At 28.9% G+C, this 16,829-nt stretch overlaps 1 protein-coding gene across 1 annotated transcript; it reads right to left on the reverse strand.

Moving 5' to 3' along the window:
* Positions 1–9,001: 9,001 nt before the first annotated feature.
* Positions 9,002–14,701, reverse strand: LOC109808198 (putative inositol transporter 2). Its single transcript, XM_020371089.3, has 6 exons — positions 14,389–14,701; positions 14,183–14,253; positions 12,180–12,515; positions 11,340–11,447; positions 10,441–11,040; positions 9,002–9,817 (listed from the first exon to the last, which is right to left on the reverse strand). The coding sequence occupies exons 1-6, from the start codon at positions 14,519–14,521 to the stop codon at positions 9,317–9,319; spliced, it is 1,749 nt and encodes a 582-aa protein (XP_020226678.1). The 5' UTR covers positions 14,522–14,701; the 3' UTR covers positions 9,002–9,316.
* Between the last annotated feature and the right edge of the window lie 2,128 nt (positions 14,702–16,829).

Here is a 16,829-nt window from a genome sequence, read left to right on the forward strand (position 1 = left end):
AAACATTAATCAGAGATCCAAGAACACCAACTCAAAAACATTTTCACAAAATCAAATTGACACAAACACCAACATTTTCACAAACACCAACAGACCCAAATTGTGAAGTAAAATGGTAAAGGTGAAGTCTTTGCAACAGAAAAACAAAAACTGGGGGGCCACTTCACCTATGTCAACCACGTTTCCGCTCCAAGCTTGCTTCCGGAGGTTCTCCACCAGCTCTTGCACTTTGCGCTGCCGCAGGTGCTGCAGCAGGTCCAGCCGTTGGGCCGTGAAGATCTCTGTGGTTCAGACGCGCCGTCGGTGCTGCCACCTTGGGTCCGCGAGGGCCCACGCCAGGGTGTCGCCCACGTTGGGCTGGACCACCACGGATTCTAGGATGGGCCGCCTCGCGAAGGGTTGGTCGTTCTTTTGGAGGATCTCTTGGGTCGTCCTTGGGGAGGAGGCCACCACCGTGGTGACGGAGTCCCTGCGCTTCTTCGCTACCTGATCCTTGGAAGGAGGGGGAAGCGGCGGAGCCTTGTTGCGGTGGGCCACACCGTTCGCCTGAGCCCGAGTCGCTGGCAGGAAGAAAGCAGCATTGGCTTGGCTTCCGGCGGAGGTGGGAGGAACTAGGGTTTTGAGAGAGAACGTTTTTGTGAGAATGAGATAGCGTGTGCTTATATTTTTGGATTTGAATTCTACATCGGTTGCTGTCAAAACCGATGTAAACATGCTTACATTTTCAATTTAATTACGCAAATGCCACCGCGTTTTTCTTTTACATCGGTTTTACTTAAATCGATGTAGATGTGACGATGTTAAATAATATTTTTGTAGTAGTGAAGGTTAATCTAGCATGCACCATAAACTAACCAAACTCTATGTATACTTTTCTTCTCCATGTACACACCACTTTTGGATAAATATATGAGGAATAACATTAAGCTTTCTCCTTCAAAAGTCTAGCTCTCTATCTTGGAGAAATTCTCTTCTTATAAACTTTTATTAAGGAATTCCTCCTTGTGACAAGTTTTTCACATTCTTGCTTATCTTCACTTGAAGTAGCACATACCTCCTCCTTCCTCCTCCATCATTTAAAGCTTTCTATTGAGTTTTATGATCCATGGAAGAAGATTAAGCACACATTAAGACTATTTGAAAGGAAACATCAACCGTCTCCAAGCTAGTTTCATCACATCCAATCTTCACCATATTAGTGAGATTTTCACCAAAACCAAACCCTGACTATTACAATTGGCTACCCAACAACTTCTTTAAGTTGTTTCACATCATATAGCACCTTGCTCCTTTGAGGTTCCTAAATACAAATGCACTCGTAGTGCATATTTTACACACAAATCCTTAAACACAATATATAGGTCTTGTTTAAGATAACTTAAACAACAAATCTAGTTATATGTGTTGGTTTGCATATATTAGAATATATCTTTCCCTCTTTTACAAAGGTTTCCACTAAGGAAAATAAAATCACTTCTATATGTTTACAGTGAACTCTCAAGTTATAAGTACAAAAGCGGGTCTTTTTTTTTATTTTTAAATGAGTGATTAAGTAGAAAGTGGGTTTCCTCAAAAAAGGGATTTTAGCACAAGCTAAACTATAGCATCTTGCTTCAGTGGTATAATAGTTTGATAAAGGTCCCTTTAAATAGACCAATAACTATTTCTTACATAAGGGAGCATTTCCAACAATTTAAAAAGTAACTTTTTAAAAAAGAAAATGCCAATTGGACTTTTTGATAACCTAGAACTCATTCTAAAGAACTATTATAATGTTGGGTTTAGCTTGATGATAAAATCTTTACAGATGAGGATAATTTGATCATTTTGAGGTTGTTGTATGTTTGGTTAGTTGGATTAGAAATTGTTTTGTTCAATGTTTTAAAATTTGGGTCACATTGACCGGTTTAACCAGGACTTAAACATGTAACTATTTTGGGTTCATTGTTGGATTGGTTGTGCTAGTGACTCAATCATAACGTCATTAAATCAGTAAAATCGATATTAGCTTTGTATAAATTGGTATCAACTCAATATGGTTAGACCATTTTATTCCTAATGAGTTGTATCTTTACATGCAGGCTTTTTTCAAGACTCAATACTTCTGACCATATGCATTCTTTTCTCTCAAGACTCACTTTAAAAATTTTGCTATTAATGACATGTTTTGCTATGAAGATGTCGTGCAATGTTGAATGGTGGTTAAGGATGACAATGAGACGAGGTAGGGTATGTAGTAGTCTCCTGTTACCCCGCGAATATTTATTTAAATATAAAATTTTAAATAAAATGTAAGAAATAAAATAAAAATAAAAATAATAATTTTAAAACATATATTTATATTATATTAATAAAGAATTTTGTAACATATATTTCTATTAAAAATAAGTAATTATAATATATATATTTATTGTAAAAATAAATTAAACCAAATTACTTTATATAAAATTAAATTATTTTTAATATTTTTAAAATGTGGATACTCGCAAGTTCTGATACGTTATTATCACTAATGCAAAATATGTTTTTTTATTTTTAAATAATTATTTTCTAATTTTTAGTATGCGTGAACTTTTAAAATCGGACGAGAACTCGTTTTAAAAATTCACTTTTATTAACGCCAGTCATGAAGAAAAAGAAAAATTGACGATCCTAAATGACATACAAAGTTACTTATATTATAACTGATTTTAAAAATATGAGCCATAATTATAAAATTATCACTGCATTTCCTTTAAAATCAGTTCCAATATACATGCCAATTTTGTAGGTCTTTTTTGCACTAGATTCGTAGCAGATAACAGTTTTCTCTTTCTTTTTTTTTTTTTTTTCTTTTGCCATCCGTAGTTGTACCATGCTTTCAAAGTTTTACTAACTTTTTTTTATAGTAAAATACCTATGTCATAAAATTGTAGTTGATAGGTATCTATCCAAGGACCTAATATGGCTCAAGAGTGTACACTTAACCACTGTACAATACAAATTTATGTTTAATTAGATGTTTGACAACCACAAAATATATTAAATTTTATATTTCTGTATATTAAATTTACGGTTTTCTCTATCCACTGTATTAGATTCTTTTGATTTTATTCATTTGTGGAAGTCACCATTCTAAATTTTGTTCTAAACTACTTATTCTTAGTTTTCACTAAAACGTCAGCAGAAAGATTAGTCCAGATAACCTTCCATCATCTTTACAATTTTCATAGCTAAGTGTTTGCCATATTTAAAATAACTTGGGATCTGGATTCAACAAATACAAAATATTCAGAACGTTGTATATATCATTCCTAAATTAATTTTGTTCAAAATTAGATATATGCAATATGAAGTATTTGAAGCATGAAAGCTTAAGTTTTTAGAAAATGTGCAAGTATATATTGGACTTGCTTACTTGAAAGAATATGTTGTAAAAATGTAAAGATTGTATATATAAAGTAAAGAGAGTTGGATATTCGAGTTTTTACTTATATTGAATTCAAAACCTTTGTTTTTGTCAAAGCTTGTTGATAAAATAGTTTTGGACACACAAAAGGATTTTCAAGCATATACATTCATAAAGTGTTTGGAGTTACATAAATTTTAGAGGACGACACTTATTTGAGTAAAACCTTGTAATACGTTAATAGCTCTTTGAATGCTTGGTCGGGTGTTATAAAATTGTTTTTTTTTTATTTATAGAAATATAATGTCACTATCAAAAATTACCATATAATACACTTTATAATGACACAAAAAATTATTATTAAATGCTATTTTATACTAGGATGCAAGGTTTCTGCACAAACTCATAAATATGTTAAATTGGCAAAATATAATAATTTTGTTGTCATAAAAATTTCAAAAGTTTTTAGGGACTAGACTTTTCATATATCTTTCATTCAACAATTATATCAAGACAAAGCAATATTGATAATATACTTAATACCACCCAAAATTTGTTCAAAGTCGACAATTATATATATCTAACGCATGACATGACTTACCAGTTTTATTTTGGGTTGATATATAAAAAATTGATTGATTTTTATAAAAGACAATATATATATATATATATTAGAACTTGTAGGAGTACTTTTTTAAATTTTTCAATGATATAAAATATTTATCGATATTATGTGTTAATAAGTTCTTTCAGAAAATAAAAAAAAAATGTTATGTTTCTATATATCGTTAAAAATATGATAATGCATACCATTGTATTTAGTCACCCGATTATAATAGTGTGAAGATTGAGCCTGTGGAAACAGACAAAAAAAATAAAGGAAAGAGATTCACAAATGGGATGCACTTCTTCAACTAAACTTTTTTGAGGCAAAACCCAATAGAGAGAAGTAATCATTGGGCCTGTGAAAACACAAATTGTCGGTATGTAAAAATAAATGGCTAAATTATATTTTTATTTTTATATATTTTTTAATTTCTTATTTTAAAATAGTATATCACATTATTATAAATAACGATTCATAAATATGAATTTGATGGGATCAAAATTAAATATTTTTATTTTAAAATAAAAATATTAAAATTATAGATTAATAAAAAATAAACAGATTAAAAATATAATTTATTGAAAATGAAAAATAAAAAACATGTGAAAAGTATTTATATTCAACAAAAACATTATAGAACGTGGGTACTTGTGCGGTTGGTTTTGGTCTGAGCATAATTAGGAGCACGTAATGGGTGTGTTGTTTCACCCATTCCACTTCCCAGTTATACTTTTCGTTTCAAATAAGTAACAAATTAGAAGAATTGTAAACTCCAAGCGTGTGGTTGATAGAGGTTGATCCACGCTTAAACAAGGTCAGGAGTTCAAATCTTATCTTATATATGCAGTCGCGTTAAATTTTAGGGTCAGCTATCCCACTCTTTGAAGTGGCAGTATATATTTTAGGGACAAAAAAAAATTAGAAAAATTGTAGCAAAGTCGCATTCAGATTATTTAAATTATCATAACAGACCCAGAATAATGATTCATATCCTCACCATATTGGTGGAGGAATTCGCATCTAACAAAAATCACACTCAAATAAAATACTAATTATATTCTTCCTTCTTTATGCTAATTCAATGCATTTTTTTTATTATTTTTTTTGCTGTTCTGTGATACGCACGTATTATGGAAGATCGACACGTTTGTATATATTGATCATTTTGATGTTTAACTTTTCAGCTGATAAAAGCAAACCACTAAATTAAAATAAATAATAATAATAGGTTTATATGAATATACGAACTCTTGTATATTTAAAAGAATATTTCATTATGAAGATTGCTGTTTAAAGTTTATTGTTAGGAATGTGCGTTTATGGTTGTTTTGTATGTGATTTTATTTTATTTTAGTTCTTTACTGTTTTCTTTTTCTCACCATTAATTAATCTTTGCAATTTTTTTAAGAAAATTGTAGTTTATCAATATTAGCAATTGCATAACATGTGTATTTAATTATGTCATGTTATGAAATATATTAAGATTTACTTATTGGTGGAGTTTGCATAAAAACTTAAAATTCTATTTTTGTTGTTATTATTATTATTATTATTATTATTATTATTATTATTATGTTACTTTTTTTTTACTAAGGGAAGTGACATGTTACATGGTTATATGTTACATTAAAATAGTCATTAACTTGAAGTAATTTGGTATATCACATAGTACCGTTAAGATAAAGATTATGTTTAAATTAAATTTTTGTCCCAATTGAGATTTACTTAAAAATTTAAAATTCATGTTTAATGAAAAAAATTTGATAAATGAATTTCAAAGCTTCACTAATTTAATCATTTAACTTCCAAGTGTTAAAATATGTATACAATTTTTGGCTGACTTGTGTTAAATGTCAATATATGTACAATTTTTCTTTAATAGCTTATATGTATATATTTTAAGTTTATTATGAGAAAATTATATTGATACCCTTATTATTTTTTTTTATTTTTTTTTTTAGATTTCACATGATTTTCTGTTTTTTTTTTTTTTTTTTTTACATTTATTACAAATCTTTTAATAGGATTACAGAGTGTTATGTGTTATGTGATTCTCGAAAATATAATACCAAACTTTAAAAACAAACATCTCCTATAAACAAATTTAGGAAAAGGTTTGACTGCATACAGTGTGTAAGTTATTATAAAATCTTTGGTATTGATTTCAATTTTTGATAGATTAAAAAATATAATATAATATAATTATCTAAATTAGATAAATTTGAGTCATAAAATTCATGTCTTCTTAGCATAACAAGCAACTAATTCGTGGTGTAAAATGAATGTTACTCCAGTATAGAAAAGTAGCTGGGGAAAACTTAATTTGCTTTTATAGAAGCCACAACTGAAAAAGTTGTGGTTTATTTTTTATTTTTTACATATATATTATTGGTTAAAATATATTTTTTAATTCATATAATTTCACTTAATTTTTCTTTTAATACTTATAGTTTAAAATAAATATTTTTAATCCTTACAATTATCTTTTTTAATTCTTATAATTTTAAATAAATCTTTTTATTTATTATAACTACAACTTTTTAATTCATTTAGTCTAATAACAAAATAAATTTGACATAAAATACACTAAATTAAATTATTATCTTTATCACATCAACATAAATGAGATAACGTTATAAAAAGAGATTAATAGTACATATTAAAATAATTAAAAATTATAAATATAGAAACTTAATATATATATATATATATATATTAAATTATAAAAATTAAAAGAAATTTAAAATATAAAAATTAAAAATATTTATTTTAAATTATGAAGACTAAAAAAATAAAGTGAGTAAAATTAGAGGAAGTAAAAAATATTTTAACTTATATTATTTTACAAATGATGCCAACTATTATTCATTTATACCCATAAAGTAAGAAGTCCCATGACTTGGAGATACCAAGGACCATTACTTTAAAAAAAATAATAATAATAATTGATTTAAAGGGAAGATTGTAACATTATTACCTTTAGTTTACACAAATAAAGTAAAATTGTGGCATACATGTACCATTTATTTATGGAGTGCATTTTTTTTTTTATAATATTTGCACTACCGAATATGGAGATTATTCTCTCTTCGTTAGACCCATTCCATATCTATGTTGGTAAGATTTGAATCTTTTTTCTTTTTTTTTGGCACAAAGTAAGAATTGAATCTAAACCTGCATTTTATAATTTCCTATTGGAAAAAGCATGAAATGTTGTACAATATAGGAACACGTAAAATCACTGTAAATTGATTAGCATTTCATTCGATTTCCACACTTATTCGTATTTTATAGTTTTTTTTTTCTCTTGGAATATAGAATATTATGGTTTAGTGCACTTATGCTTTATTTTATTTTATTATGGTGAACTTAATTCTAATAGAGATTTAAGAATAAAACGTACCTATTTAGCATTGCTCTATAGTTTTGAAACCTAAAAGTTGCTGAAAAAACAATGTTGGGCTTTGGGCTAGCCTAGATGCTTAGACAATGAGAACATGTATTGATGATCCATAAAATTGTGGCCCAAATTGATCCTAACCTTTGTATCCTATAATGACATTGACATGCTTGGTTTGCAATTTGTTTATTACCAAATCATGTTTCCTTCAAAAAGCTCCAAATTAATATCTTTTTTTTTTCTTTCTAAAACTTGTTAGTTGACCAGGCCATGTTCATTTCTATTAAATATAAGGTATTTTTCACTTGAGACTTGAGAGTAATGCCTAATTCATTGAGTTATTGAGTTTTTTTTTATTCCTTTAAAAGGTTGACTTCTTCGATATATATTATTTTTTATTTAAGATTGAACTTCTTATGATTATAAACTTAATAGATAAAGTTATTTATAAAGTATATCACAAATATATCACTGGATGTTCATTTTTTTTTAGTATATATGTGGTTATATTTTTTTTTATAATATTATTTATCGTGGATAATTTGAGTTTTATTTTAACCTAAATTTAAGTTTCATTCTTGAAATTTTAGTTTTCAAATAAAATTAGTTTATTTTTATTTAAGTAGTATTTTATATTTTCAAATTTTTTTAAAAATAACCTTTAAAATAATATTTTAATTTTTATAACATTAATTTAGTTATTTTAATAATATAATAACAACTTATTAGTATATGCATTTTTATGTTTATATAATCTATATATTATTATTATTATTGTAGTAATAATTACTACAATAGTACTAATTTATGTTTATATTTATTTTAATGTTATTATTTTTCTAGTTATTTTATATTCTTCACTATTATATTGTTGTTGTAAAATATTTTTGATTTTATTAAATTTATAGCATTAATTAACTATTATTTTTATTTTAATATTTTTTAGGATCATTTATATGTGTTATAGATGTTAGTTGAATTTAAAATTTGAACTTGTGTTCTTCATTACATAAGTTTGATACTCCTTACAACCACTAAAATCCTGCTTTAAGAAATATATATACTTAAAAAGATTCATAACATTAAAGGTAAATTTTCTCTGATGATCATTTTTGTTGACCTTCAATTTGATAAATAAAATCTTGAGTTAAATTAGACATTATTAAACTTTGACTAATCTCTTAAGTGGATGATATGTTTAATTTGAAGATCTTCAACATGTCATTGACTCACTGTCAGATGGTGACAACCATACCTCTCTTATTTATCATTTATTAAATTTATAGTATTAGTAAACTATTATTTTTTAGTTTTACTATTTTTTTTAGCATAGTTTATATTTGTGAATGATGTTACTTGTGTTTATTTACTTTATATTTTTTTTTGAAGATTATCGTATATGTTATAAAAATGAATTAACGTTTTTTTTTATATTTTAAATGTGTTTATTATATTTTAAATATTGATTACAATATTATTTTATGATATTATTCTTAATTAATTTATGATTTTGTGTATTTTTTGTTTATGTACATTTTCATTTTAATAATAATAATAAAGAGTGTAGTAAAGTTATGCCTGATAAAATGAGCGGGAAGAAGACACGTGGCAAGTCTAGGACATTCATTTTATATAATAGTATAGTAAACAGATAAATTATATTCTGCTAATTTCCTTTCTTGACCTCAGATTCCTAAACAGCACTGCAATTTTGTGGGCTCAGAATACCAACTTGTTACAGAAAATAAATATTAAATAGTATACACATAGACCCAAACTTACACATAATCCAAAGCATTAAATCTATAACGTTAATCTAACATGCTGCATCTTGCTCTTTTAGTTATTGTCCAAAACCCCTTAGTTCCTTACATGTACTACTACATTAATAATTAATGTCACAATATACATAACTCATTACTCAAACTGACTGATGATTCTTTTGCTTTGGCACTACTTCACTAGAGTCATGACTTGTCTGCCAAAACCTAAAGTTCAAAGATCTTCTTTCCAGCATGTTCTCCACTTCCTCAATTGGAAGTCCTTTGGTTTCAGGCACAAAAATAATGACAAAGATAATGGCTGCAATAGTGATGAATATGAACACCATGAATGTGTATGAGGTCCCAATGGCTTGTGTGAGGGACAGAAAGGACTGGGCCACAATGAGATTTGAGACCCAATTTGAGGTAGATGCCATTCCTCCACATACCCCTCTGTACCTTAGAGGATAGATCTCAGAGTTCACAACCCATGGAACTGTTCCCATCCCTGGTGAGAAGAATATGATGTAGAGTCCTAGGCCAATCAATGCAAGCCATCCATATTGGCTAGGGCACCCTCTAGTGTACCATAGCCTCTCCTCATTTTGGCACTGATCTTGTGATGTGTCATTGGAGATCAAGCATGCCCCAGGTAAAAGCTGTAGAATAATTGGTACTTGTGTTAGGACTTTTGGAACTTAATTGAAAAATGATAAGAGTGATTGGGGTAGTGTTGGGACTAGGAATTCTAGTGTACAGATAACCATTTTCCTAAATTGATGCAATAATTATTATAGTTTAGTAACATAAAGCTTAATAAAGACTACTAGGGTATGTGAAGTATGCTAATATAGGATATGATGGTTCTTGTGATGTTGAGTAACATAATAATATGGTGGTATTAGAGAGACAGACAAAAAAATTTATCAAATAAGGACCCACCATAAATGGTTGGAAGTTACAGTAATTAATATTTGTGTCTTTTTCTCAACAATTGGAACATATCTTATACAATAGAGGATCCAAATCTGAATCAGAAAATCTCTTCATGTACTTGCGTAGTTAGGGCATGTTTAGTTTCAATTTTCTAAAAGTACTTAAGAGAAAAAAGTAAGAATGAAAAATAAAATAAACTTTTTTATAACTAAAATTAACATATGCTTGTAAAAAATCCCTTCCTATTAATTTTTCTAAAAGTATGTTTTTTTAACTTGAATATAAGTTAGTTTTAGCTTATAATCTAAAAAAACTCTTAATATAAAAGGGGTGATGACAAATTTACCTTATTAGCCCTAGAAGCACAAAAGCCACACTCTGGAGAAGCCTTGAGGCATTTCATGCAATCCCATTCAGCAGGGTTCAAAGCTGTTCTGTAATCAGGGCAAGTAGTGTTGTTGAAGTGAGAGGTTTCAATTGTGCTTACCATAGGGGAGTGAGTTGTAGTCTCATGAAAAACAACAGTTAAAACAACAAGGGACACTACAACACCAGACAAACTGAACAACAAAAGCTTCTTCCTCCCAGTTTTGTCAATAAAATAAATGCTCAAAATAGAACCAAATGCATTTAGCCCTGCAATGACAAGAGACAAAAGCAGTGCCACCCTATTGGATGCAAAACCAGCCAACTGAACAATGGTGGGGCTGTAGTACATCACAGTGTTGATCCCTACAAATTGCTGGAAGATTTGAAGGCCCATTCCAGCATATAAACCTCTTCTCACAGTTTTAGTCTTCAGCAGCTTCATTATGCTGACTTTATCTGAAGCTGAAGCTTCATTGACTTCCATTTCAACTGATTCCTTCAGAGCATTGATTTCATCTTCAACATCTTGGGGAGGGTATATCCTCCTTAGAATTTCTTTTGCTTCTTCTTCTTTCCCCTGTTAAGACCCAGAAAAGTAAATATAATGGTTTTGACCAGAAAAATTAAATTAGAAAAATGACAAAATTTAGTTACAATTGCTTAGGTAAGATTGGTGTTATTTTACAATCAAAATTAAAGTTTTATATCGATAGTATGCGCTTGCATTTAATGTAAACTCATTAATATATATTTAAGTAAGTTACAAAGGTAAACCTTTAATTCTAATTAAAAAACAACACAATCACACCTAAAAAATTGTAGCTAGGTATTATCATTAGAAAAACTACTTATAAAAGGTGATGATTATGAAGGAACCTTTCTGAAGAGCCACCTAGGTGACTCTGGGAGCAACATCATCAATATTATTTGTGTGAAAGCTGGTACTGCTGCTACTCCTAACATCCACCTCCATGTTCCTGGTGCCTGAACAAATGATTTAAAACATCTAGGTTATACAAATCTATACAACATAATTTATGTTGAAACAAACCTTTTGTAAACATGTTTATTTAAAGGATAAAATTTATCTTTGCCACTGAATTCTCATGACTCATCAAATCACGAAATGTAATTAAAAATATTGTATATATTTAGTAACATATTCTTCACAGAGCCTATTAAATACTGAAAAAGAAAAATCCCACTTGTCGCAAAATGATCACTAATAACATATTGTCTAAGATATTTTCTTAACATGCTCTTCATTATTAGTATACTTAAAAATTATAAAATTATGAACAAAACTAGTTAAATACGAAATAAGGTCTGCAATTTTGTCGATCTTAATAATTAAATTTTAAATAATAATTAAGAATGTGCTCGAAAGAATGAATTAAAGATAATCATGTGGTGAAAACTTAAAATAGTATGCACAAAGTTCTAATTTGGAACCGTGGTATCATCAATATAATTCTAATGAATAATAAAAAAAAGTAAACTAAAGAGCATATTATTATCTCTTCATGTGACTGACATATTTTATAAGTTTGGTTGGACAAGAGTTTAGTAGAGTTTTTGGAAGTTTCACTATTAAAAATAAAGATTTTTTTTTGAAAAAAAAAAAAAAAAACTGTTAAACACTTTTTACTTGTATTCATGCAAAACTCCATGTGACAAATGACTTATGATGAAAATATCTAAAGAGGTTGAACTCACACTTGTGAAGGCCAAGTTGATGACATATGAAAGGAATTGTCCTCCTGTGATGAGAAATCCATTGAGACTAACAAGGGCACCTCGAACTCTGGTTGGTGATGCTTCTGAGATGTATAAAGGTGATGCCATTGAGGCCATTCCAACACCAAGGCCAACGAAAACTCTACCAACAATTAGAATAGCTGGGTTGATGGAAGCAGCCATCACAATAGACCCTATAAAAAAAAGGGTATCTGCTAGAACTATTGCCTTTTTTCTTCCAAATCGATCGTTGATCCATCCACCAACTGAAGCTCCTATGATTGCTCCAGCAAGAGCCATACTCACTATTGCTTCCTATTTTATGAACACCAATGTTCAATTATTATTGCTATGGACTATGATGCAATTAACATAACAACTTAACATTTGAGTGTCTTTGTAAATAGAAAAAGAATCTGTAAGTGATTATAATTTTGGATAAAAGTTAGACATGTTGAGAATTTTTTTATTAGAATTTTTTTTTATTTTCAGTAAAAAAAAAAAAACCCTTCAAAATCTTTTATTAGCTTCTAATTCGAATCATAAGGGGAAAATTTGTGTTCTGTATCATTATTTTCTTTGTTTATTCTTCCTTCTAAGAAGAAAACATTATAAAATATTATAAAACATTAAATTCGTAATAACAGACTAGGAGGGAAAAAAATTACTTAAAGTAACTTCTATAACATAGTTATTTTACTTAGCAAATATTGAGGATACAAACAAAATCAATTTTAGATTATTGGACTAGAAAAAGAAAATCCATTAAGTAAAAGCTTAGGAATGTCACAACTTTAGGGAAAATTGATAATAACATTAATAAGAGGATTGTGGGCCTATGTATTAAAAACAATTATGGGCCTTTAGGCCCTTCTAAGTTGTTGTTGGCAAAAATCTAACGTAAATTATGTCAAATGGTAGAATTATATATATTCCACATATTTGTCTAGCTACATATTCAGGTTATTTGTTAAAATACTGCTTTTCCTTGAATGGAATGATGTAGATTCAGAGTGAGAATATCGAAAAATTTATGTTCGATCGAGCTTCTTGATGTTCTAAATTTTGAGATATGGGGACCACAAACTTGTGGCCAAAATTCAAAGTTTAAATTCGGGTCCACAACCTTCTTTGATGGAGTGAAAATCGAAAGTTTCCCAAACTCAACTAATCGTAAAAAAAATATATATATGAAGATAATAATGAATCAAATAATTGTGGTCTTCAAAAAAAGTTCTTATTTTGTTGTAATATAATAAAAAATAAGTATTTTCTGAAAATATAAATGACTATGATATCTACGGAATTTTAGTTTTGTTAATTCCACGTAACAATCTGTATTTACTAGCTCAATTTTTTTTAAAAGTTTTTTTTCACATCCTTATGACATTGATATCATCTGTCCTTTTTCTTCAATTTTTTTTGGTGGTACAACATGTGGCAATGGGGGATGAGATCATCTAATACATAAATGCTCATTTAATTACATGTAGTTAGAGTCTTGCACATTATTGCGTTGAGATTCTCACTAATTAATACACTTCTTCTAATTCATAATTTTTTATTAATTAAAATTTATTAAAAAATTATAAAATAAAAAGAAACTTTTAGATAAGAAAAGAGACCCACAAAAAATAACAATTTTTAAATTTTTTTAAAAAGAGTGTTTCAACCGATCATGGAGATTGTAAAATAGAATTAATGGGAAATCATTTTCACGAATATCATCTTTTATCTTGCTGGGAATCAGTGCTGTTATCAACTTCTCATCTAGTGCTTATTTACGTTTCTTAATTTTACTTTAGACCATCGGTTATATATGAATGAACAACAACGAGGGCATTAAAGTCCATAAAAAAGAACAAATCTGGGAAGAAAAAATAAAAAAGAAAAAGGTAAACTAAAAATCCTTTCATGATACTTCATGAACATGTTTCATAAATACATAAATAGAATACACATAATCTTATTAAGTTTTTTACCTGCAGCCATGTCTTTCTATCCACCTCTTTGAAATCATCTCTAATATACAAAAGAGCTCCAGATATTACTCCTGCACACACCCATATCATATATTCATCAACATCAACACTACACTTTTGGTATTTGTGAACAAATAAAAGTGGTGTCATAATTCATATATAAATCAATAAACTAAATATTATGAGAGCTTTATTTAATTAATTACCAGTGTCATAGCCAAAGAGAAAGCCTCCAATTCCAGCAGAGAAAGCAAGGCGAAGAACATAAGGATTTTTCCACGATAGAGACAAACATTCTCTGAAGGCAGAAACATCAGCTTCTGGTACTCCTCCTTCCATGTTGAATGAACAACAACACAAGCAGATTAAGCTACGTTTGTTAGTTTCTTTCTCTTCAACAACGCAAAGCCCATTAAAGGTGGCTATAGAGTTTGCTAGAAAATTCGAGAAGTGAGTGTGTATGTGTGTGTGTGAGAGAGAAAGAGAGATACTCAAAGGGATTAATATGATGAGATGGATGAGACGAGTAGCATATTTATAGAGAGAAATTCAATGTGATGATGAAATTTGATGCATGCATGGATGGGAATCACATGGAGAATTTGGAATTTTCCATCATGATAAAAGTTGGCACGTAATCATTTCGTAAGACCAAGTAATGTTAAAAAGAAAAAAGGAAAGTAAAATAGAATGGAAAAATAATTTATGTGGGAACTGTGAGAGACAGGTACCACAGTTGTGAATAGCCTTCTTATCTAGCCGACACTCGAGTACGTGACAGTGCAAGGCCCAAACCTAGTAGGCTCGAACGCCACAAATTTTGTCTTGGTTAAAAAAATATTTTGCTTATTATGCTTTTATTTCTCTTGTTTTGTTCTTTTTCTTCGCTGAATAGGACTGTGAAAAGTGAAGAACACAAAGGAACTACGAGCAAGTAACACTGTCAAACTAAAGAGACTGAAAACAAAATTTCAGGAAGGAAATTAAATGTGTTGTAAATCATATGTGAATCACAGTGGTTATTACAATAGAACGCAGTGTTTATGGTACGGTTTAGACTGAATTTAGAAAAATCAGGCGATGTTAATGTAATCGTGAAATAGATAAATTATTATATTTAGTTTAAATTGATTATCCAAAAAACATATTAGTTTAAAATTATTTAAATAAAATAGTGAATTTCATTCATTTTTATCATTTTTTCTATAGTACAAGTATTCTTTACAAAAGATAGTTATCGTTAAGACCATCAGAGTTACCAAAACTTTTTATTTGAGTAATTAGCACAGTTGCATTCAATAACTCGACGAACTTTTTCATTTGAATTGGAGTGGTTGGTTATTGAGTTTTTATCTTATTTTAAAGAAAAACGGATGTTAAATAAAACGTCAAATACATATTAAAAAATATTTAAAGTAATAAATATTTTATTATGAATCACAGCATGTGATCCAAATTATAAATCTTAGGTAAAATAACATAAAGATTTTCTCAAGTACATTTCCACACCTAAATTTAAATTTAAGTTTAAATATTGTTTTAGTCATTATAATTAATTAATATTGAGGTATTTTATATTATTTCTATAACTCTTTATTTTTAAAATTGATACATTGTTACCTTTTTCTCATCCAATTCAGTTAACATTGATAGTTTTACAAATTTTGATGATTTTGATTCTTACATTTTGATGATTTTAAATTGTCATTATTAAAATTTTATTTTAAATTTTAAAATTGTAATAGATTAGTATTTTGACAAATTAAATATTATAATGTTAAGATAACAGTTGTTTTACATTGTCACTATGTTATAATTATAAATTTTTGAAAAAATCTTTCATTTTCTCTCTCTCATGAGCACACTACTCCTCTCCATGTCCACCTCTACTACATCCTCATTTGCCACAACCAAAACCACCTAAGTAATAGTCACCTATGTTGCAATTACTTCTGAAATTTTTGCCTCTGTTCTCTCTTCCTAAATGCTCTTTTCTCTAACCCTCCACCACATCCACACTCTCTCCCTCCCCCTGAAGGCCTTCATCATCATCCACTACCTTCTCTCCTCCCTTTACCTCCTTACCACCATTTCATCATCGTTGTCAACTGTGATGAAATTAACTTCAAGGATAGATTTCTCCTCTTAACTTCTTCCTACTCCTTTGACCTTCATCCATGAGATTAATTCTTTGAAGAAGAAAAAACTTGAAAATGGTGGAATGGTTAAGGAATGGTGGCGACACTTCTAATAAGCACCTATTCCAAACACTAGTTGCATCTCCTAAAATAATAAATACACCCTTAAACAGAAAATTACAAAGAAATAAATTTTCAATCTAAATGATCCAAAAATACAAGGTCACAAATAAAAGAAAATATCTATAAAGAAGACATGAACTATAAAAGTAACATGTAACTCAAAATGAGCTCAGGTTTTCTATCTTCATCTCTAACTCATTCATCCTACATCTCATTTGACATGGCCCTTGTGATAAGACCTTTGGAGGAAAATATGGCATCAAAATGCCACAAGGAAACACGACCCAAAGGGTGGGACTTTTCCTGTATGTCCAATATCCTTCAGCAACCACCATCAAAATGCACTATGCGGAGAGCAATTCCATTGATTATTTTGGATTCTCCTT

This window comes from Cajanus cajan, chromosome 1 (assembly GCF_000230855.2).
Source record: "Cajanus cajan strain Asha chromosome 1, NIPB_CcT2T_4, whole genome shotgun sequence".
Classification (NCBI taxonomy): Eukaryota; Viridiplantae; Streptophyta; class Magnoliopsida; order Fabales; family Fabaceae; genus Cajanus; species Cajanus cajan.

Bases quoted from the DNA above. Each gene is read 5' to 3' on its own strand.
- LOC109808198 (XM_020371089.3), bottom strand. From the start codon at position 14,521: ATGGAAGGAGGAGTACCAGAAGCTGATGTTTCTGCCTTCAGAGAATGT. The intron at 11,448-12,179 runs GTGAGTTCAACC...TCATTTGTTCAG, and splicing joins TCAACTTGGCCTTCACAAGT to GCACCAGGAACATGGAGGTG. The intron at 11,041-11,339 runs GTTCCTTCATAA...GGGTCTTAACAG, and splicing joins CTAGGTGGCTCTTCAGAAAG to GGGAAAGAAGAAGAAGCAAA.